The sequence below is a fragment of the Mastomys coucha genome, unplaced genomic scaffold (assembly GCF_008632895.1).
Source record: "Mastomys coucha isolate ucsf_1 unplaced genomic scaffold, UCSF_Mcou_1 pScaffold18, whole genome shotgun sequence".
In the NCBI taxonomy this organism is placed as follows: domain Eukaryota; kingdom Metazoa; phylum Chordata; class Mammalia; order Rodentia; family Muridae; genus Mastomys; species Mastomys coucha.
This window is the reverse complement of record NW_022196900.1, coordinates 48,297,530-48,321,819: the sequence shown is the minus strand read 5'-3', so window position 1 is coordinate 48,321,819 and position 24,290 is coordinate 48,297,530. Positions and strand designations below refer to the sequence as shown.

Here is a 24,290-nt window from a genome sequence, read left to right as displayed (position 1 = left end):
AGGGCTCCTGTACATTCATTGGTTCTCTACTCTAACTGTGCGTTCCAGGAATCACATTCAGCTCATCAAGTTTAACAGCAAGCCTTTTTGTACCCTGTATCTTCATGACCACATTAGAATCATCGGATAGATAGCTGATATACAGTAATTATTAAATTAAGTTTTATATAAAATTATATTACATTTAAAGAAGGCAATTTGAAGAAATCAATTTTACAACTTTAAATATTGAGAAATTTTAAAGTATACCTTTTCTTCAGTGTATTTTACTTTATTAAATTTACAACATGCCCTACATTATGATGTAAGTATCTTTGTAAGAGATATAAATAAAAATTACTTGTAGAATGAGATTCAATAACTTTTATAGAATATTTTACATAAAAATTTGTCTTACAATACACTTGTAAGTTTCAAACAAAGACAGTTTATCTATGGTGCAACAGATTAGAAATTAATCATAGAAAAAGAAAACCGGTAAAACAGTTTTTGATGGGGAGTAGTGAAAGAGGAAGCAATAGTGAAAACAAAAATGGTTTAGGAAAACACCCAGACCCAATCAGAGAATGTGGTAAAGAAAGCAAAAAGACCAGTAGGAAGTTATAGGAGGGCATTTGGAAAATGAAAATTAGTGTTTTGTCCTATTTAAGACACATCCACACAGGATGGTCTTCAGAGAACCTAGAGGGGAAGGTTCAAGGCCAAACAGCCCACAAGATCAGCAGCATCTTCAAGACTCACAATGGCTAGGCCCTGTGTTTTCCTGATGGCCCTGGTGGTAATGAGCTACTGGTCAACCTGCTCTCTGGGATGTGACCTGCTTCATCGACAAAACCTCAGGAACAAGAGAGCCTTGACACTCCTGGCACAAATGAGGAGACTCTCCCCTCTCTTCTGCCTAAAGGACAGGAAGGACTTTGGATTCCCCCTGGAGAAGGTGGATGCCCAGCAGAAGCAGAAGTTTCAAGCCATCCCTGTCCTGAGTGAGCTGACCCAGCAGGTCCTGAACATCTTCACATCAAAGGACTCATCTGCTGCTTGGGATCCAACCCTCCTAGACTCATTCTGCAATGACCTCTACCAGCGGCTCAATGGCCTGCAAAGCTGTCTGATGAAACACTTCGGGGCACAGGAACCTCTCCTGACCCAGGAAGACTCCCAGCTGGCTGTGAGGAAATACTTCCACAGGATCACTGTGTACCTGAGAGAGAAGAAACACAGCCCCTGTGCCTGGGAGGTGGTCAGAGCAGAAGTCTGGAGAGCCCTGTCTTCTTCAGTAAACTTGCTGGCAAGACTGAGTGAGGAAAAGGAGTGAGTCCTGAGCCAAAATGGAAAGGACTGTCATAGACTAGGACACTGAACCTCAGTGATCAATTTCTGACATCTCAAAAATATCAGTTTTGCATGAACTAAAACAAGTTGCCTAGATGTTTCACCAGTAATGCACATTGCTGTGTCTATCTGTAAAGCTATTTGTCATTCTTCTATTCCATTTGTTTATTTATTTATTCCTTCATTTATTCATCTATTTATTTTTTCATTCATTTGCTTATTTATGTATGTATTTATTTAATTATTAAAGTACATTATGTAGTATACATTGCATCACAATTTGGTACAGTTATACCTTTTTATTAATTATTACTAAATGGATCTCCTTTTATTTGTTCATTCTTTAACTCTTAATTAACTTTTAATTCTTTTGCCGTGCCTCAGGATGCACTGCAAATATCTACCTTGAATTTTAGACTTGGATAATTCACACTGAGAATGTGACTAATAGTGTCTTTCACTTAGCATCACACATTGTGCTAGAGACAGTGAGAAACAACCATCAGCAGGGGCTCAAGGTCATCACCTGAGCTCTGGCTCTCATGGGATCGATGAAATAGACATCCTCATTCATTTGTATTGATCCTCATTTAGTTGTTTGATCCTAATCAGTTGTATTTTTCCTCTCATCCTAGGCTTTAATAGTATAGCAGGATGGATGATCTGTAGAGGACCTTCTCTTGAATATTGCTGAGAGAATAACTCAGAGGAGAGAAAGAATCCATAAGTGAAGGGAGGGAGTCAGGTCCTGGTGGTCCAGGGAACTTCTTAGCTCTGACCAACTAGCAACCAGATCACTTCTGAAGCTCTGACTGATTAGAAACCATAGTGCTTCTTTATTTATACAGGCTTCACAGAACAAAGACAGACTCATGATTATCTAAGAAGTACAGATTGTGGGTTTGAATTTTTCATTATATGTCCAGGGTCAAATTTTCAGTCCCAATTAGAAAATACAACCAGAACAGATTTTACTTTTATTATCAGACCTATATTAGCCAAAAGAAAAAGAAAAAAAAAAAAGAAAAAAAAGTACAGAATACCTACAATACAGTCCACAAAACTTAAAAAGGTCAACAAGCTGAAGGGCCCAAGTGAGGATGTCTCAATCCCACTTGGGATGTAGAAGAAAGCAACCACAATGGCGGAGGGAGGGACCTGAAAGGGAAAAGGAGTGTGTGGGGGGGGGATCAGAGAGGGAAACATGATCTGATATTGGATGGGGGGAAAGGACTGAAGCCCTGAGGACCAGCAGAAAGAATGGAAACATGCGACCTCCCTCGGGAGGTAGGAGGTTGTGAAGACCCTCCAGAATGTACCTGGAGGGTGAGACCTGGAAGGTGAAAAACTCTCAGGACTCAAAGGGAGGGACCTTAGATGAAATACTCTTCATTGGGGAAAGGGAACTTGTAGAGCCCACCTCCAGCAGAAAGACAGGGCATCAAGTGAGGGATGGGGTTGCCATCCCACAATCACATCTCTGACTCATAATTGTTCCTGTCTGAAAGGACTGCAGGGATGAAAATGAAGAGGAGCCTGAGGAAAAGAAGGTCCAGTGACAGGCTCAAAGTGGGATCCATCTCAATGGGAGGTCCCAAGGCCTGACACTATTACTGAGGCTATGGAGCACTCACAAAAAGGCACCTAGCATGACTGCCCTTAAGAAAGACCCAACAAGCAGCTGAAAGAGTCAGATGCAGATATTTGCATACAACCAATGGACAGAAGCTGCTGACCCCTGTGATTGAATTAGTGAAAAGCTGGAAGAACCTGAGGAGGAGGACAACTCTGTGTGAAGACCAGCAGTCTCAATTAACCTGGACCCCCGAGATCTCTCAAACATTGGAACACCAGCCAGGCAGCATACGCCAGCTGATATGAGGCCTCCAAAACATACACAGCAGAGGACTGCCAGGTCTGGGTTTAGTCAGAGAAGATGCACCTAACTCTCAAAAGACTGGAGGCCCCAGGGAGTTTAGAGGTCTGGTGGGGCGGGGGGTGGGGTATAGGGACATCCTCATGGAAACAGGGGAGCCCGGAAAAGGTATGGGATGTGAAACCAGGAGTGTGGACCAGGAGGGAAATAAAATCCGGAATTTTAAATAAATAAATAAATAAATAAATAAATAAATAAATAGTTGTTGAAGCTGCATTACTAAAGTTTTTGTGATCACACTGACTTTATAGAAGACTTTCAAATACGTATTCATTTTTATTGAATATTATTTTTCTAATGACTGTAGGCTTTCTAAACCAAACATTGATATCATTACTGCTAGTTTCCCTACTTGAATGGCAGGTTTCTTTCTTTGGTTTCACTTCGTGTGGAGGTGCGATTTTAGCTCTGCCACACACCAACATTTGGATCTGCTTTTAGGGAAGTAGAAAATTTAATTTTGTGTTTGATTGTTTCACTCTGCTTATCTTTCTTCACCGTGAAGTAATTGTAAACAAAGGACCAATGTGCAGGCATCCACCATTGTACTACCACTTCAATAGAGAAGTTAAATGAAAACTCACACACAGTCAGAGAATGGAAAGCTCTTCTTTCTGACAGAGTGGGTTGGATCTGACTACCATTCAGTTTTGCCGTTAGACAAAGAAGAAAGCATGGGGATATCCATCTGTCAGAAAAGATTTCCAGATAAATAATAGGCAAGCAACAGTACTGCTATGAGTGTTCTATATGTTCACCTGATAATTTCAGGCATATCAAGAATTCATTGGATTAAATATTGATCATAAAATGGTACTTAGCTAGATGGCAAATACGTTTCAACTAAAATAATAATAAGATGAATTATAATATTTCTCTACTAATATAGACAACCTAGTGTTGTCTAGGAATTCGTGACACCCTGATATCCAAAATGTGGATCACGTCTGAAAAGAAAATGTCATATGAACAACTAGAGATAAGTAATCTTCTAGGATTTATGAATCTAAAACCAAGAGGCTATAATTTCCAGTAAGAATTCTTGAATTTTTAATATATTTTGGAAATTAGTCCTCTGTCAGATGTGGAGTTAGTGAAAATTACACTGCTATTGTTTTGTCCTATTGACAAATTTTTTTGCCTTTTAGAACCTTTCAGTTTCATGAGTTCCCAATTATTAATTGTTAATCTTAGTGCTTCTGTTATTGTTTTTCTCTTCAGGAAGTTGTCTCCTGTGACAAGGCATTCAAAGCTACTAGCCACTTTTTCTCATATAAGGACAGGTGTATTTGATTTTATGTTGAGGCTTTGATTCACTTGGACTTGAGTTCTGTGCAAGATGAGAGATATGTATCTATTTGTATTCATCTACATGCTCACATTGAATTACACTAGCACCATTTCTTGAAGATGCTTTCTCTTTTCCGTTGTATAATTCTGGCTTCCTCATCAGGTGCCCATAGTGTGTATGCATGCTTACTTCTGTGCCTTTGATTGGATTCCATTAACGAACCTGTGTATTTTTATGCCAATATCACGTGGTTTTTATTGCTATAGCCTCATTGTAGACCCTGATAGTGATACTTCTGAAAGTTCTATCATTGCACAGAATTGTTTGGCTACCCTTAGTTAGTTGTTTTCGACATTTGAAGTTGAGTGCTGTTCTTTCAAGATCTGTAAAGAATTTTGCTGGAATCTTCATGAACACTGCATTGAATCTTTAGGTTGATTTTAGCAAGAAGTCCAATTATTTTTATTAGACATTTTCTTCATTTACATGTCATACGATATCTCCTTTCCCAGTTACCCTCCAATAAAAATAAAATAAAATAAAACAAACCCCTGTTCTCTCTTCCCTCACCCTACTCACCACCACACCCTCTCCTGCATACTGGCCCTGCCATTCCCCTACACTGGGGTATAGAACCTTCCCAGGGCCAAGGGCCTCTCCTCCCATTGACAACTGACTTGGACATCCTCTGCTATACAAATGCTGCTGGAGCCACTAGTCCCACTATGTGTAATCTTTGGTTGGTGGTTTAGTCTCTGGGAGCTCTGAGGGTACTAGGTAGTTCATATTGTTGTCCATCCTAAAGGGCTCGGTCCTTTCTCTAGCTCCTTCACTGGGGACACTGTGCTCAGTCCAATGGATAGCTGTGAGCCTTTACTTCTGTATTAGTCAGGTAATGTCAGGGCCTCTCAGGAGACAGCTATATCAGGCTCTTTTCAGTCAGCACTTGCTGGCATCCACAATAGTGTCTGTATTTGATGATTGAATATGGGAAGGATTCCCAGGTAGGTCAGTCTCTGAATTGTCCTTCCTTCAGTCTCTACTCCATAGTTAGTCTCTGAAACTCCTTCCATGGGTATTTTGTTCCCCCTTTTAAGAAGGAATGAAGTATCCACACTTTGACCTTCTTTCTTCTTGAGTTTGTTGTGATTTGTGGATTCTACTTTGTATATTCTGATCTTCTGGGCTAATATCAACTTTTCAGAGAGTGCATACCATGTGTGTTCTTTTGTGATTGGGATACCTCACTCAGGATGATATTCTCCAGATCCATCCATTTCCCTAAGAATTCCATAAATTCATTGTTTTGTTTTTAATAGCTGAGTAGGACTCCATTGTGTAAATGTACCACATTTTCTGTATCCATTCCTCTGTTGAGGGACATCTGGGTTGTTTCCAGCTTCTGGCTATTATAAATAAGGCTGCTATGAACATAGTGGAGCATGTGTCTTTATTACATGTTGGAGTATTTTCTGGATATATGCCCAGGAGTAGTGTAGCTGGGTCCTCTGGTAGTACTGTGTCCAATTTCTGGAGGAACGGCCAAACTGATTTCCAGAGCGGTTGTAGCACTCTGCCTCTCTCTCTCTTACCCTCTTGTTCCCCCTCTCTCCGTGTGACCATGGCTGCCTTCTACTTCCCTACTCTCCCTCTCTCTGCCTTTCTACAACTAATGCCTTAAAAACATGGACTGTCTCTTCTCATTGGGATCTGCCGTGCTGGAGCAATGGAGCAGATCTTCCTCTAAAGAGCTGCATGTCTGATCTCACTCAGGAGATCTCTCTGCATTCTCCAAGGGGACCTCAGACTGTGCTTCCCCACCCTGGAGGGGGGTTCTGTGTCTTCTCACAGACGCATGGCAGCGGCACACAGACACAACTGAAGTAGACAAGTGCTGCGTGATAGAATAGCCTTGCTTGTTCCTGATTTTATTGGAATAGCTAACAATTTCTCTCCATTTCATTTGGTGTTGGCTATAGGCTTTTTCTCCATTGCCTTTATTATGTATAGGTATGTCCCTTGATTACCTGATCTCTCCAAAACTCTTATCATGAAATACTGTTGAATTTTGTCAAAGGCCTTTTAAGTACCTATTGAGATGATCATGTAATTTTTTTTTTATTATTTTAGTGGGTGTATGCAGTGGATTACATGGACGGATTTTCATATGTTGAACCATACTTGTATCTCTGAAAGAGTCTAGTTAACCATGATACATGATGTTTTTGATGTGTTCTAGAATTCTGTTTGTTAGTATTTTTGAGTATTTTTGTATCAATATTCATGATGAGGGAAGTTTGTCTACAACTCTCTTACGTTGTTGAACCTTTGTGTGATTTGAGTATCAAGGCAACTGTGCCCTCACAATAAAATGAAATTGGCAATGTTCCTTCTGTTTGTATTTTATGGAAGAATTTAAGGAGTATTGAGATTAGCTCTTCTTTTGAAAATCTGGTAGAATTCTGAGCTAAAACTCAAACACTAGGCTTTTCCCCACATTGGGAGACTTTTTAGTAACTTCTATTTCAGTAGTAGTTATAGGTTCATTTAAATTATTTATCTGATCTTGATTTAACTTTGGAAAGTGGTATATATGTAGAAATTTGTCCCTTTCTTTTAGACTTTCCAACTTTGTGGAATACAGGTTTTTGAACTATGATTTACAGATATTTTGGATTTCCTCAGTTTCTGTTGTTATGTCCTCCTTTCTTGCTGGAAATATTTTTAAAAATTGCACCATCCTGCACTGTACCCAGCTACTCTTTGCCCCAGCAGTCTTATGGCCTCTATCTTAGTCCCATGCAGCAGTCTTCCCAGCTTTGGTTCGCTTGCCTCAGAATTGCTTGTACCTTCTCAGCCATCTACCCCTTGCAGCTAGTTTTCACAAATCCCTTTAAGCCAGTAAATCAAAACTCTTGAAGCTCATAATTAATCAGTCAAATTTATATATCAATAAATTCTCAATTCACAAGATGCCCACACAATAATTTCAGAGCCAATTGATAATGATATAAATTGCCCACCTAGATAGGACAAATTGTCCTGTAATTATTCATCTTTTATAAGATATTCATAGCTACCTGTGGCTATTTAAAGCCACATGGAATCTGTATTATCCTGTTCTTCCTTCATCTTCCTTCCTTCTCTCTCCTTGTCCTCTCTTTCCCCTCTCCTTCTTCTGCCCCAAACTTTTTCAGCTCCACCTTTCCTTCCACTGCCCAATCACTGGCTCTAGCCTTTATTTTACAAGTTAATGTGGGGAAAAGGTTCACAAGAAGTCACCTGTGTATGTGATTCACTTTTCATCTGCAGCCCATCCTGGGAAAGCAGAATTGGCATCAAAATACAAACAGCACCAGGACTATCCACATCCCCTTTCCATTCTGATTTTGTTAATTTGAATATTATATCCATGGCTCATTTAGTTGGGGTAGCTAAGGGATCATCTGTCTTGTTGATATTCTTAAAGAACCAGTTCTTTGTTTCATTGATTCTTTGAACTGTTCTCTGTATTTCTATCTTATTGATTTCAGCCATGAGTTTGTTTCCTACCATTTACTCCTCTTTGTTGTGTATGTTTCTTTTTTCTAGATCTTTCTGGTGTTCTGCTGAATCACTAGTATGAGATTTCTCTGATTTCTTTATGAAAGCATTTTGTGCTATGAACTTTCCTTTTAGCACTGCTTTCATTTTGTCCCGTAAGTTTGCATATATATTGCATTCACTTTCTTTGAGTTCTAAAAAGTCTTTAATTTCTTTCTTATTCCTTCTTTGATCTAGTGGTCATTGAGTAGAGAGTTGTTCAGTTTTCATGAGTTTGTAGGCTTTTTGTTGTTTATGAAATCCAGCTTTAATTCTTGAAGTCTGATAAGATACAGGGGGTTATTTCAATTTTCTTGTATCTAGTGAGACTTGCTTTGTGGGTAAGTGTTGGTTAGTTTTATAGAAGAATCTATGAGGTGCTGAAAAGACGTATATTCTTTTGTGTTTGGGTGAAATGTTCTGTAGATGTTTATTGGGTCCATTTGAGTCATAACTTTTTATTTGTATGACCTGTCAGTTGGTGAGAATGTGGTGGTGAAGTATCCCAATATTAATGTGTGTAGTTGGATGAATGATTTTAGCTTTAGTGATATTCCTTTTATGAATGTAACTGCTCTTGCATTCAGCACATAATATGTTCAGAATTGAGACAAAATCTTGGTAGACTTTTCCTGTGTGAGTACGAAGTGTCTTTTCCCATCTCTTTTGATTAATTTTGGTTGAAAGTCTATTTCATTAGATATTAGAATGACTACACTAGCTTAGTTCTTGTGATCATTGTGTGGAAAAATCTTTTTCATGCCTTTTACTCTGAGGTAACAACTGTCTTTGATGTTGAGGTGTATTTCTTTTATGCTGTAGAAGAATGGATTCATATACATTATGTTAGCCTGTTTTTATTTTTTATTGTGGAATTGAGTCCATTGATGTTTAAAGTTATTATTGACTAATAATTATTAATTCTTCTTATTCAAATGTTGGTGATGGTAGTGTTTGTGTGTGTGTGTGTGTTTATATGTACCTGTTCAAATGAATATCCTAATAATGAAGAAGTAATGGCCTTTCAGATAGAGCCACAAGCTAAGACTCTCTGCTATGTATACACCAGCCCAGTGAACATGGTTATCAGATCCCTACATTTCTTTCATCTTCCTAAACATCTGAAATGCACACATTTGTCACTTAAGGGGCTCCACAGAAATGACAAAAATACAGACTTCTTGGATAAAGACTCTACAATAGAGGCATCAAAATGTCATAAAGACTGAGCAGACGTAAAGGCACTAAGCAAGTTCTGCATAGCCAAGGAAACAATCACCAGGGTTGGTAGACATAAAACAATGAGTGGACATGTTTCCAAAGTGTCTGAAAACAGTGTATATACCCTGAAAGAAGGAGAAACTAAAATTGTCAACAGCAGAAAAACGAACATTCCAGCCAGACACACTTTGGAAGCAATAACAATAGTGACTCTAATGTTCTTCTACACAGAGGGGCTTTTCATATAATTTTAATAATATAATAATTATTTGTTGTCATTAATTAAATTAAATTGATTTATAATTTACAAAATGAGTGAAAAAGTATTTGAATTCTTCAGACACACAGAAATGACATGTTTGCATTTGTCTGTGTAGCATGTATGGGTGTAATCAGTGTTCATTCATCTATGTGCATAAATGTGTGCATCTATGTGTCTATGTGAGAACATGTTAGTGTTTATGTGTAAATAGTGGTGTGTATATGTGTAATGTGTATATTAGTTTGTGCCTATTTAGAAATATGTGAATGAGTGTTTGAGTGTGTGTGCCTCAGTATGTGAGAATGTATGTCTGTATATCTGAATAGTATGTGTGCATGCACCGTGTTGTGTGTGTATATGATTGTATATGTCTGGTAGTTTATGTAACAGTGTGCATAAGTATATGAGAGTGTGTATCTGTATGTATATGATTGTGTGAGTGGATATGATTGAAATTATGTGTGTGGATGTATATGATACTGCATGTGAATATGGGTTTGAGTGCATAGGTGCATTGAATGTGAGTGAACAGGCACAACTTTGCCACATTTTCAATGTAGTGGTCAGAGGCCATCTTTCAGGCATTTGTTGTCTACTGCAACAATGGGATCCAGAAAGTGAACTCAGCTCATCAACCTTGAAAAGCAAGCCATTTTACAAACTGAACTCTCACAACAGCATGACATCATCAGATAAATAGCTAATGTGTAATGATTACTAAATCAATGCTTTATATAAATAATTAACAATATTAATAAAAGAAATTTTAAAAAAGCTAATTTTAGCCTTCAAACACTGAAAATTTTAAAAGCATATAATTAAATTAGAAACAATAAATTAGCATCAGACATTAGATTATACTTTAAATAATTATGTAGTTTATATAAATACTAACAAAAATTGCTTGTAATGTATTGTAATGTAATCAATGTAATTGTATTGAAATTCAATAACTTTTTTTACCTGACTTTTAGAATATGTGCTTTATTTTATACTTTTTAAGATGTTAAAATGTAAAACATAGCTGGGGAGTTCCCCTCAAAATCACCGATGTGAAAACTACCATGAATAGCCACAGGTGAGCCTTAGCAATCACCTACATTATAAAATAATTCCAAGTAATAAGCTTTGAGTATTTGAAAAATATTCTATCAAATATTTATATGTGCAAACATAGTATATCAATAGGTAAGTTCACATATTTTTTTTCCTTTTTATGTTTTTAAATGCTTTTTTTATGGTCTCATTCGTCAACTCATTAGCCAAGGCTGTCCTTGCACTCCTGACCCTTCTATGCTCCCCTCCTGAATACTTGGATTACAGGCATGCCCCCCCCCCCATGCCTGGCTAAGAATACACTTCGAACAGAGAATTTGTTGCAGTATTAAGTACTATACTTTGGTTAAATTGGATTTTGGTGACCTGAAATTCTTTTCTTTCCTTCTTCTCATAAGATTATTCACGTTCTTTAATGGAGATTAGAGCAGGAGAATTTGAATTTCAGATTTCCTTTAATGTCCATATTTTGTTCCTTTCTCCATCTTTTAACATAGAACAGAGATTGGTTTTCTTGCTTAACCATGATCATGGTTGAGACACAGCATCACTAATGTACACATGAAGCTGCTCCATTACATAGCCAGCCTGTGTTGTGTCTCTTCCATCTGTTAATGGCTGATGGAGGCTGTTTCTTGTGGTTAAATGTCTAATAAACTCAAGAATGTAAAGGCAGATCTAAACCAGAATGAAAACAGTTTTTGAAACGTAACAAAAGGCAAGCATATAACACTGTGGTACATGTTTCTCCATCAAACACTGACAATTCCGCTCTGGTCCTTCAAGCAGCATCTTAAATGGTGAACAGTCCCCTTCCTATTCATAAAATTATGTGGTGTTTGACTGATTCACATATTCAAGAAGTGAGCGGTCTAGCACTCTGCGAATAATGGCTTCCTCAGTTATATCAAAATCTATGAAATCATCATAAAACAAAGTGTGACTGACGTGCAAATGTCTAATTAAACTGCCATTAGGTCCTTGGGCTTTCCTTAGGTCGTGAATGGCAAAGCGGACAGAACACAGGCCTCCGGAGCTTCTGATCTGCGGTGGATAATGCAGTGATCGAGCAAGCAGTCTTCATCCAGTTCCCTCTGACAAAATGGACATACACATCTTGCTGTGGTCTCGCCAAGTTCTTGCAGTGGGCCATATTTATCGATGTACTTCTCACACGTTCTTATATGCACTCTCATGTCACTGAGGCAAACCAGAGTTCCACACTCGGCACAGTTCTGGTACTCTGACTTCATCCTCTTGGCTATGTCGGTGGCAGGCACTCCTCCCTCTGAAGGAAGGTATGCTCGGCAGTATGGGCACATCCATTTATTATTGTTCTTTATACTAAAATCCAATAACTTTTAAATACCTTGTTTAGATAAAACTTGTCTGGACATCGGGTATGAAAATTGCAATCATTGGATGAATATCTGTGTTGTAAAGGCTGATAACAATTTTATTAAAAAGAAAAAAATTATACGTTTGTTGAGATGAGAGGTGAACATGAAAGAAATAATGAAGATGATATAAGGTTGAGAGAAAATTCCAACATAAGAAGAAAATGATTTAAAGAAAGTGAAGAAAAAAATTGAAAGAGAAGGTGGGCATTAAAAAAATGGAAACTACTAGTTTTCACTATTTAAGACATTTACCAGATGGTCTTCAGAGAACCTAGAGGTTCAGGACCACCCAGCAGCATCTGCAAGAACCACAATGGCTAGGTCCTAGGCTTTCCTGATGGCCCTGGTGATGATGAGCTATTGGTCAATTTTCTCTCTAGGATGTGACTTGCCTCAAATTCATAACCTCAGGAACAAGAGAGCTTCGATACTTCTGGTTCAAATACGGAAACCCTTTCCTCTCTCCTTCCTGAAGGACAGAAAATACTTTGGATTCTCCCAGGAGAAGACGGATGCCCAGCGGATTCAGAAGGCTCAAACCATCTCTGTCCTGCATGAGCTGGCCCAGCAGATCCTGAACATCTTTAGCTAAAAGGACTCATCTGCTGCTTGGGAGGCAACCCTCCTGATTGATTTTGTGACTACCTCCACCAGCAACTCAATGACATACAAGCTTGTCTGATACAGCAGGTAGGGATGCAGAAACATCCCTTGACCCTGAAAGACTCCCTGCTGGCTGTGAGGGGATACTTCCACAGGATCACTGTGTACCTGAGAGAGAAGAAACACAGCCCCTGTGCCTGGGGGGTGGTCAGAGTAGAAGTCTTGAGAGCAATGTCTTCTTCAGCCAAGTTGCTGGCAAGACTGAGTGAGGAGAAGGAATGAGTCCTGAGACAAAGTGAAGAGACCTCCTAGACTAGAACACTGCATCTCACATTATAAGCTCTCCTTTAAAAACTCATTTATTTTGGTATGAATACAAACAACCTGCCTAGATGTTTCAGCAAAAATGTTTGAGTTTTGTCTATATGTAAAAGCATTTGTTTCTGCATCCATTTGGTCATATTTATGTATTTATTGACTATTCATATATTTTAATGTATTTATGATAAATCTTGCCATCTTACATTTTCTTAATGTAAAAAAACATTATATATAGTTAAATTATTTTGTATTTAAACAAATTTGCCTTATAAAACACTTTTGTTTAGTTAATTTAGTAACTCTAAGATTTTCCAATGTTTTTAGCATTAGAATCTACACTGTAAAAATTATACAAAGAAACAATGTCAAAAACCAAACCAGACACATGTCTACACTGCAGAGTATTTGGACAAACCCTAAAACTTTGCCTCTATTTTTCTATAGTATATAGCATTCTTCTGGATGTAGAGATAGCATGCTGTGCTGTGAAAGTCAGATTATCTTGTTCCTGTCATAATGTGTTTTAGTCCTCATTCACCTAACATTTCCAATATTAAACTTCCATCTGAATTCCCTGGCCTCTGGAATCTATCATCTAGTCTTATCATCAATGAGTTTAACCCCTTGGGTTTCTTAAGGTGAGATCATGAACAGCAATAGATCAAGAAAAATGACTAGCCTGCCTATATAGCACAGAATAACATACCAAGAAGAAACTGGGAATAAGGCTCATAATAGCCTCAAAAACCAGCCCTTGGAATATATCCCACTATGGATGTAAAATACCTCTATAATTAATCATTTGAAAACCACTATTCCCTCTCAATTTCCTGGCCTTTTCTCCTTCTCCTTTCCTATGTATTCATTCTTCTTCTCCTCTTATTCATCACAATAGTCATTGTCTTCCTCCTTTTGCTTCCTCTTCTTCCATCTGTTTTTGGTTCTTCTTGGTCCTTCTAGTTGTGCATGGTACAGCACCATCTTGTGGAGCATGGGTAGCTGCTCTCAGGGGCTCCATCCCTGAGGATAACTGAATCTCTGTCTCCCAAAAGTCATCAGTTGCCACAGTTTCTCAGATGGAAGTGGAATTGCCTCCATTTTCCAAGCTGATATTTTGTCTGGCTTGGTCATGTTAACTCAGTAGTAGCCACTTCCAGTTCACATGAGTAACTACCGTGCTGTGTCCAAGAACACAGCTTTGCTGCAGTTATCCATTGTCTCTGGCTCTTAACAATTCTGTTTCCCCTTCTGCAATGATCCTTGAGGCCAGGAAAAACCTCTAATGCTAGTTGTTGGTCTCTGTGTTTATTGGCATGGACTGCAAGAGCTTTGTGTGGGAAAGGTTGTCTTAGATGTAAACTTTGTCTTAGATGTAAGCTGTAATTTCAGATCAGGTATTGTTACATGAGGAATAGTATTTATTCTATTCCTTGGTATCTACATGGTTCCATATTAGTCTAAACATGATACATCTGGGAGAGAGATTGTTGAGTATTTTATTTGGATTGCACTGACACTGGGGATCACTCGAAAATGTCACTTTTGTGACATTGTTTTAATTATCATAAATCTTGTCCATTTTATCTTAGTAGCTAATGTTTTTGCTACTACTTTGTCATTTGAATAACACATCAGTTCCTTCTTTAGCTTTGATTTCCAATGACATCATATGTTTTTGGTTCAGTGCCACAAACCAACATCAGGGTTTTCTTTCTAGGAAAGTAGAAAAGAGAAATAAAACAGAAGTGGAGATTTTTTGAACCAACACCTCAGGAAAGATGAAAGGGTAAATGAAAAACTACAGACAGTTGAGGCACTGAAAGCCCTTGCTGTCAGTCAAAACTTCCTGAATATCTCAGCCATTGTAAACATTGGACACTCAATATTAATCACTAAATTCAATATTCAAAAAGAATTCACAACTGACAAATACTATAGAGATAATTGTCCTAGATTGAAACTGAAAGTGGAAATACAGATAAAATTACATGATGTAAGTATGAAGTATAATAGCAGTACATACTATATATAATTATGTACATATGTGCACACACACACAGCTTTCTTTCTGATAGGCTCCCAGTACTTCATCTTTCAGTGTCACTATTCTTGTTTCCCCCTCCCTGATGCAGGAAGCTCCAGTGTGTGCTCCTCATTCTCTCCTCATTAATCTGCTCTGGTTACTATACAACTGCTTTTTATTACATTTTGACTCCTGATTGGATTTTTTTTAAATGTATAGGCAATAATCAAACTAAAAAATAAGATAGTCCAAGGTTTCAAAGAAACTCATGTAAGAGAATTTTCTCCAGTTTTTGGAACTTAAGGAATGATTTTCAAAGGATCCAATGCTGACTATGTTCTAAAAAGGACAGAGAGAGAGAGAGAGAGAGAGAGAGAGAGAGAGAGAGAGAAGGAGAGGAGAGGGGAAGAGAAGAGAAGAGAAGAGAAGAGAAGAGAAGAGAAGAGAAGAGAAGAGAAGAGAAGAGAAGAGAAGAGAAGAGAAGGAAGAAGGGATGGATGGAGGGATTGATAGAGAAAAAGTTGGTTCTCTACTGTAGGTTCCAGGAATCAAACTGAGGTCATCAAAGTTGAATAGCAAGACATTTTACACCTTAAGTTCTTGTTGTGACATGACAATCATTAGATAAATACTAATATATAGTGATGATTAAATTAACCTTTTTATATAAATTTATATTATACTTAATGAAGGCAACATAAACAACTAAATTTTAGAACTTTAACTACTGAAATTTTAAAGTGTAAAATTATTTCAATATATTTTAATTTAAAAACTTGCATTATACCTTACATTATGGTTTAAATGTTTTTGTAAAAGATATATATAAAAACAAGTGTAAAATAAAATTCAATAAATCTTATAAGAAATTTTTACAAGAAATTTTGTCTTTAAATGGATGTGTAAGTTCCTAACAACAATTATGCGTGGTGAAACAGTTAATGAAAATTCTAAGTAGAAAAAGAAAACCTGTAAAACAGCTTTCAGAGGGAAGTACTGAAAGAGGAAGCAGTAGTGAAAACCAAAACAGTTCAGAGAAAATGCCCAGACATAAACAGAGAATGAGTTAAAGAAAGTGAAAAGATCATTGGTAAGTAAGAGAAGAGACTTCAGGGTGTGAAAATTAGTGTTTGCCCTATTTAAGACACATCCACACAGGATGGTCTTCAGAGAACCTAGAGGGGAAGGTTCAAGAACAAACAGCCCAGAAGACCACCAACATCTGCAAGACTCACAATGGCTAGGCCCTGTGCTTTCCTGATGGCCCTGGCAGTGATAAGCTACTGGTCCACTTGCTCTCTAGGATGTGATCTGCCTCAGACACATAGCCTCAGGAACAAGAGAGCCTTGACACTCCTGAAACAAATGAGGAGGCTCTCCCCTCTCTCCTGCCTGAAGGACAGAAAGGACTTTGGATTCCCCCAGGAGAAAATGGATACCCAGCAGATCCAGAAGTCTCAAGCCATTCCTTTCATGCACGAGCTGATTCAGAAGGTCCTGAACCTCTTCACATCAAAGGACTCATTTGCTGCTTGGGATCCAACCCTCCTAGACTCATTTTGCAATGGCCTCTATCAGCAACTCAATGACCTGCAAGACTGTCTGATGCAACAGGTGGGGGTTCAGGAACCTCTCCTGACCCAGGAAGACTCCCTGCTGGCTGTGAGGAAATACTTCCACAGGATCACTGTGTACCTGAGAGAGAAGAAACACAGCCCCTGTGCCTGGGAGGTGGTCAGAGCAGAAGTCTGGAGAGCCCTGTCTTCCTCAGTCAACTTGCTGGCAAGACTGAGTGAGAAGAAGGAGTCCTGAGTCAAAGTGGGGAGAACTCTCATAGTCTAGAAGATGACAACTCACTTCTCAGACTCTGCCATCTCAAAACTGTCATTCATTTTGGCAATAATTCAATCAAGTTGCTAAGATATTTCAGCAACAATAATCAATGTTGTATCTATCTGTAAAGGCAATTGTTCTGCCTTCATTCAGTTTTATTTATTTATTTATTTATTTATTTATTTATTTATTTATTATTTATTTACTTATAGTTTATTTAAGCCCTTATTATTTAACTGTTTATGTGATGTAACATATACTGCATTATTATTTGGAATAGCTTTTCTATAAATCATTACTAAATGATTCTTTTTTAAATTATTCATATTTTACTTCTTTTTAATTTTTTAATGCTTATGCTGGTATTCTGCAGTGAAGTCAATTATATACACAACCAGGCTGCAAAGCATTGTTGATTCATGTAACATCTCATAGTGTTCAGACAAGAAGATGCACTCATGACATGCTTCTCATTCACTGATGGTAAAATCCTAAGCCTTTCCTTTTCACCAGTATATCATATTCTTCTGTATGTACAGCCAGCCTGCTGTGCAGCAGTAAGCCAGAGTTCCTTGTTCTTGTTTACCTGTGTAAAGAGACTGGTATTGGCACAAAACACTTAAAGACCAAGTTCTCAGAACAAAGGAGATTTATTTGACCTGGAGAGACAAAGGGCAGAGAATAAGAGACAAAGACAGGGTATGCAGGGTTAAGGAGATGAGGAAGAAAACAAGGGAAAAGGGGAGCGATAATTGTCATGAGGACGGAGGACAAAGGACTGCCTCTGGAGACAGAGAAAACAGACATGCCTATTTTATATAGATAAAAGATGAAACTTTGTGTTAGGAGGAGGTGTTTAATCTTGATTGGACAGTTTAATCAGCACAGCAACTAGAGGGCTTTTGATAACTGATTTTCAGTTCTTTGATGGATGGGTCTTGGTAGTCAGCCTCAGGTGAATAAAGTAGCTGAATGAAGGAATAGCCCTTGGTGCCTAACTATACTATACTTTATGAGTATAATCCTTTTCAGCAAGGCAGAGGGACTGGTGGAGAAGAGCAAGTTCTGGCAGAGCCATGTTTGCCGTGCTCAGGCTTGCTAGAGTCCTTTCATTGTGACTTGGTGCTCTTTGACCAACTCTTCCCCAGTCTTTAGCAGCTGAGTTCCCTGACTTTGGTTCCTATTATTCTACTCTCAACTTCTAGGAATTTAAGTATTTAGAATAACAAATATCAGTGAAGTCATGTACACAATATGAAGCTACAGCACACTGTAATAACTTTCCTGCCTATATAGTGACAACTGACAAGCATTCTAAGAAGTAATCTGGCAATCAAATGCCATTAAAACAGCCTAAGAAATGTCCTTTGGAATAAATATCACCAGGTATTTGAAATATGTATAAAAGGAATCCTTTAGAACACCACTATTCCTTTATAATTTCATGTATTATCTTCTGTTTAAAAATTAATTTTGTGGTAAGTTAATGCATATTTGCTTTATATTATGTACTGTGGAACACATGTAAAAAATCTTTCACAAATGAACTAAAAAATGTAAGCACACTATTGACTTCTCTATTCTGAATGTTCTTTGAGTTATCTGTTGTATAACTGGAGAGACACTCCTAGATGGTTTGATTTTATCATACAAATACACATCCATCTCTAGTCCTGCTTGGACCAGATATCACATGGTAGGGTGGTCCCCTTCTCTGAGGGTAACTGGAGGGGTAATAAGGGGGAGTGATTTGTAAAAGTGGGACTGGCAAGAGAGGAGAGAGGAAGGTTGTGATCAGGATGTAAAGTGATTAAAAAAAAAAACAACCCATATTATCAGAAAAAAACTATACTGGTGTTCTTCAGCAAGGTAGTGAACACTGTGACCTTCAAGACAGCCCTTTAGGCTGTGGGAAAGAAGATTAAAAATTTGAGTTCATAAATGTATAATTTCTTACTATGCAAAATATAATGATGCAATATGAATTATATGAGGAGATTTACAGATCTGAAAGAACAAAGCCAATTGCACTGATGTGGTAGCTTGTCAGAAAGATACAAAAGCAGGCAGATTACTGTGTTCAAGGGCAGTATGGGACAGAGAGCATTTAGATCCAGGTATGGCGGGAGTAGTGATCTCAGAGCTAGATCCTACCCAGATAGCTTATTGTATGTGCTTACAAAGGCAGGCATATCTCTGAATCATTTGCTATGTTTTAAAAAACATGTGTTTGCTGTCTTCTTCTAAGAATCAAGGGGCTAAGGTCATAAAGTGCTGATTCATGGGATAATTAAAAGGGAACCTATGGTAATGATTGAACTGATATGAAAATAAAGGACTGGTTTTTGGTCTGCAAGAGCTGAGCTATCAACACATCTATTTAGAAAACCACCTCAAGCAGAACACAGAGTTGTCAGCTTGTACCCACAATTGACTTCAAGTCATTTCTTTTGCTGCTCCCAAACACTCTTTCCTCTGGATCCCTCTCTAGGCTGAAGCTGGTCCTTGGCACAAATCCATAATATTTGGCAACTTTAGAAAATATTCTATTATCTATCTTATTTTGGTGTGTTTAAAGTTTTGTACTTAACTCAATTTTATCCTAATTTGCATTATCAACCTAAAAACATCTTCTTAGACCTAAAACATCATCTTAAATCCTACAGACCTTAAGCTTGTAGTAAGACTATGACTATCTAGTCTTAAACTTCATCAGAGACCCGAAAAAAGATCTAAATATTGCCTTGGTATGCAAGAAACATGAGGATGTAGCTTCCAAAAATTATATGTATCTTCCCAATGTTCTCTATAACATTGGAACATCTATCTTTATCCTACTGGCCCAGCATACCTGATGGATTTTTGTGAAGCAGAAATTACAAAGGACTTGCTTACCCTATATTGGGCAGAGCTTGGTAGTTGAGTTCCCTCCATCCATTTGTCCTTTCTAGACAGGTTTGTCTATAATTGAATCATGAGCATTTTCTTTGCCTAGTGGCTAGCTTGCCACAATTGGAGGTTATTGATTCTCATCATCTTCATTGAACTGGAATGGGGGTACAGTCAGGAATAGACCTGTCTTATTCTCAAAAAAGCTTTTATTAATGAAATAAATGTCATATTCTGTGGATCATGAGGTTTTTGAAGGCCAACTATCTATAGTGTATCTGAACCACCAAGCATTGTTTATTCTTAACTATCTACTATCTGAATAACCCTGAAAACAATATATTGTAATTAACTAGATTAATATCTAATATTATGAGTTTGATTGTCTGACTATTGTTTTTCTTAACTGTAGTTATTAATTTGTACTTGCATTTTTATCATCTCTAACAGTTTACAATACCAACTTCAAAAGGACTAGAACTTTATGCATCTTTCAAAATTATTTAAGTGTAATACCTTAAATAAACTTTAAAAACATATATATTACATTTATCAAAATTATCCTTAATTTTGTATCAATATACAAAATCCTGTACCAATGTAAGATTATGACTGTAAAATGGTTTTTGGTTTAAGAGTAGATTCAATAATTTACCTCCATTTGCATAATTTCTTACAATATTTCTATATCCCCCTTTTTCCTCTTCAACACCCTTGCCATCCACTGTCTGTCCTGGAGGGGTAAAGTGGAGCTGGAATGAATAGGATCCATGGGAATGTTGAGAGTGTTACAGTTCTTAGAAGAGAAGCAAGGAGGTGTGAGCCTGCATGATGCAGATAGCTGAGGTCCTGAGCCTGTCATTAGCACCAGTGCCAGTGGCCAGCCAGGCAGGCAGGCCCAAGGTCCAGTGATAAATGGTTCAGGAGTGAGAACTCTTCCCCAAGTGTTACAACTCAGTAAAGACAGCTACACTCAGATGATCCTTGGTGAAATAACTTCTATGCTTTATTCTAGATGAAATAAGCTTTGAGGAGCAGAGTAGGATTTAGAGGTACGTATTTCCTATTGGCTCTGTTTGAGATGTTAGTGATGCTCTATTTCCACAGGGAAGGATTCCAGGTGTTGCAATATGTGAGTGGGTCCCCATAGTCCCCTTAGTGGTTATATGTCTCTGAGCACATATAGAAATGGGTAGGGAGCAGCTGGACTCCTGCTGATCTCTAGTCTCAGAGATTCTCAGGGTCTAAGCTCACGCAGTCTTACCATTTCTTCTGTCTGGTGGCACAGCCCACTTACCCTACACTCTCCTTCCCTTACCAAAGAGTCCCTTACCTGAGAGAAAAAAGATAAAGAAAAGGAAAGGAAAGATAGAAATATCTGAGTCTAAATTTCCTATTTAGTTTTCTCCCTTATCCAAGACCTTAATTATTTATAATCATCCCCTAAAACAACAACATATCTATAATTCATAAACAGACCTCCATCCTAATCCTATAGAATTAGGGCAATGAATTCCTTTTGGGGGGCCCAAAAGGAAATTGGGAAAATGGTTGAGTCAAGAAAGCTAGCTGGCATCATTTGGTGTTCAGTCCCTATATGTTGAGAAAGTTCAGAACTTAACTGAAGTCTTGATTGGAATGGTTTGAAAGGCTGGATGAACCAAGGTCATCTGGGATCAGCAACCTTTCCTGAAGTTGTGCTGAAAGCAAGTTTCTGGAGAAACAGCATCTGAGGCTACATCAGCCATACTAGCATCCTTAATGGTGGATCTTGCCAGTGCTACTTCCTTGGTCTTCCATTCTACCATATACAAACCTTACAAGCAATATATAGCTCTATAAAAAAGTTTGTATGGAATGTTCAGGGTACACAGATCAACTAGATGATTTCCTGCTCTTCATTTGAGCAAGGTGAAAAATAACTGTCTTCCTTTCAAAGTTGTTTTGATCATATAATTGCAATGACATGAGAATAACCCAATTGCAATATAAGTCTCTCAATTCATGCCATATGAAAGGATGGCATGCAATAATAAGTTGTGAGAACTCTGTAGCCAGCAAGATTTATTAGCTATTAGCTGAAGTTTTGGTTGGAGACATTTCCTGTCTCAGTCAGTTTCAGAGCTCTTATCAACTGGAAGGATCAGCAAAACACCTTTTCTATTCTTCTTTCCTATTAATACAAACACAGAGCCTTTCTCCCAACACAGTGTGCCTTTGTCTAGTAGTTTGAAGTCATAATAGCTATAGACTTATTTAACACAGCAGCCCCTTTTCTATTTAGGTCTGCTCAATTTTGACTTCTCTCAAAGAGGATATACCAAATCACCATTACCACTGAACTTATAACTAGCTTTACTTGATAATTTAAAATTATTATTATTATTATTATTATTATTATTATTATTATTATTAATGGAGACAGGGTTTCTCTATGTAGCCCAGGATGACTTGGATTTGCTCTGTAGATTAGGCTGGCCTTAAACTCACAAGAAATCTTTCTGTCTTTTCCTTTGCCTCCCAAGTGTTGAGATGAAAGGCCTGGATTTATTTATTTATTGTCTATGTACCCTTGAAAATATTTATATCACTTCTTGTAGAAGTTAGGCCTGGTTCGTCCTCCCATCCCCATGATCCCAGAAATAAGACCCAGACTTGAAATATATTTATAAATACATTGGCCATATAGCTAGGCTCTTTGACTAGATTAGCAATGCCAAGCATCCTGAAGGCACTGCTTGACAAAGTTCTGGTGCTCAGACAACCTGGACAGACCCTCCACAGCCCTTGGCGGGCATTTGCTGCGCACCTTTTGCTATACTTCAGACCCTCCACAGCCCTTCGCGGGCATTTGCTGCGTACCTTTTGCTATACGTATGTTTCTCACTGTTAAAGGCCTCTCTCAAAAATCTAGAGCTGGGATAACAAAAAGCTAGTGTAAACAAGAATGAAATTAATGAAAGTTCCCTGGAAATAGTTATGCAGAAATTTGGGTCTTTCCTAAGAACTTGCTACTTAAGTAAACATTTAGATCATTAAAGAGTATTGTTAGTAAGCATGAGATGGAAGATTTGAGAAGATTAGGTAAATTCTGGAAACTGACAAACTATCATTGAATGGCTAGGTTGTTTTTTTTTGTTGTTGTTGTTATGTTTTTTATGTCCAACTTTAGAAACAAGGAATATGTATGAGTAGGAAGAAACTTTCGTCATATAGTTAATGACAAGCCTTGGTACCTTCCTGAAGGCAAAAGTAAACAGTTTAGAAAACCTGAGGTGTGGGGCAGTGGTCTATGATAGGCAGCCTGGTCCCTGGTCAAGCTCAGGCTTAAAACCCTGGTGACCCCACAGGGGATAACCCTGTAAGAGACAGTAGGCATTTTGCTATGCTCCTGGGCCCCTGGCCTCCTGTTACATAGCTACAGCTCCCCACAGCTCCCCATAGAGAGGTCTGTGGCCATCAGTTACCTAGGAACAGCACCCCAAGCCCTCCCACATAGAGATAAAGTATCCCCAAGCTCTCAGACCAAGCCAATGGGAAGTACCTGCTGTCAGACCCTGACCCACTCCAAAACTGTATATAAGAATCTTATCCAGAAGGAACAGAGGTGTGTGAGAACAACTCTGTCATCTGGGAGCTTCTGTCATAAGAGCTGTAACACTGTCGCTTGGCTTGGGAAGAGGTCTGCTCTCCTGAGAAGCCACCAGAAGCTCCCCAGCACTCCTCGCTGACTAGTTGGCCTCTCATTGGCTCAACCAGCTCCTACTCAGCACGGGGTGACAGATGCAGCCTCTTGAAGCAATTGAGGTGGCACCAGTGGAGGCTGAGGTGGAGCCAGCTGCAGCAGCAGAGGCAATGGAGGGGACTCCCTCTCCCTGCTGGTACTCTCTCCCCTTTGCCTGAACCCTCACACCGGCTGGGCCAGAGATCTCTGTGGAAAGCCTCCAGTATACAGGCCCACACTGAGGTCTCCTATTCTTTAAAGAATTGTAATAAAAATAGGAATCTTATTGAAACTTGGAATCATGACAGAGACACAGAGGAAGGCATCCTGGTTCAGTGAACTGCCTGCCTTCCTGAACAAACCTGTCAGACCACAACTTTTTTCATAGACTTTGCTTAAGCAAGAGGCTGCACAATATTTTAAGAATCAAAGAAAAGAGGACAGCCAGGGCTGTACACAGAAATCCTGTTTCAAAAAGACAAAAACAAACACACAGGAATTCCACAAGCCCAGTGACTTGGGTTCCTTCTGGCCTGTCTGGGCTAGGATCCAGAGCAGACCTTGGGCACAAGCTTCACAGCCAGTCCCACAACACCCAGAGGAAGCTCCACTCCCAGGGACTCTGACACACCCAGGATCAGAGGTGTGCTGACACATCCAGGACCAGAGGTAAGCAGGAACAAACATATGTCCCAACACTGGGAGTAACTGGGACCAGCTTGACCAGGCACACAAGAACTCCGTCAGCTCAGTGACTCGGGTTCCTTCCAGTCTGTTTGGGTTAGTGTTCTGAGCAGACCTTGGGCACAAGCTCTGC

At 38.6% G+C, this 24,290-nt stretch overlaps 2 protein-coding genes and 2 pseudogenes across 2 annotated transcripts; 3 read left to right on the top strand and 1 right to left on the bottom strand.

Moving 5' to 3' along the window:
• Window positions 1-742: 742 nt before the first annotated feature.
• Window positions 743-1,315, top strand: LOC116095406 (interferon alpha-9-like). The gene has a single exon (XM_031376794.1). It carries the CDS (start codon window positions 743-745, stop codon window positions 1,313-1,315), a length of 573 nt encoding a protein of 190 aa, XP_031232654.1.
• Window positions 1,316-11,430: 10,115 nt separating this feature from the next.
• Window positions 11,431-11,948, bottom strand: LOC116095405 (annotated as a pseudogene).
• A 445-nt stretch (window positions 11,949-12,393) lies between these two features.
• On the top strand, window positions 12,394-12,965 carry LOC116095404 (annotated as a pseudogene).
• A 3,298-nt stretch (window positions 12,966-16,263) lies between these two features.
• LOC116095403 (interferon alpha-1-like) lies at window positions 16,264-16,839 on the top strand. The gene has a single exon (XM_031376792.1). It carries the CDS (start codon window positions 16,264-16,266, stop codon window positions 16,837-16,839), a length of 576 nt encoding a protein of 191 aa, XP_031232652.1.
• Window positions 16,840-24,290: the final 7,451 nt, after the last annotated feature.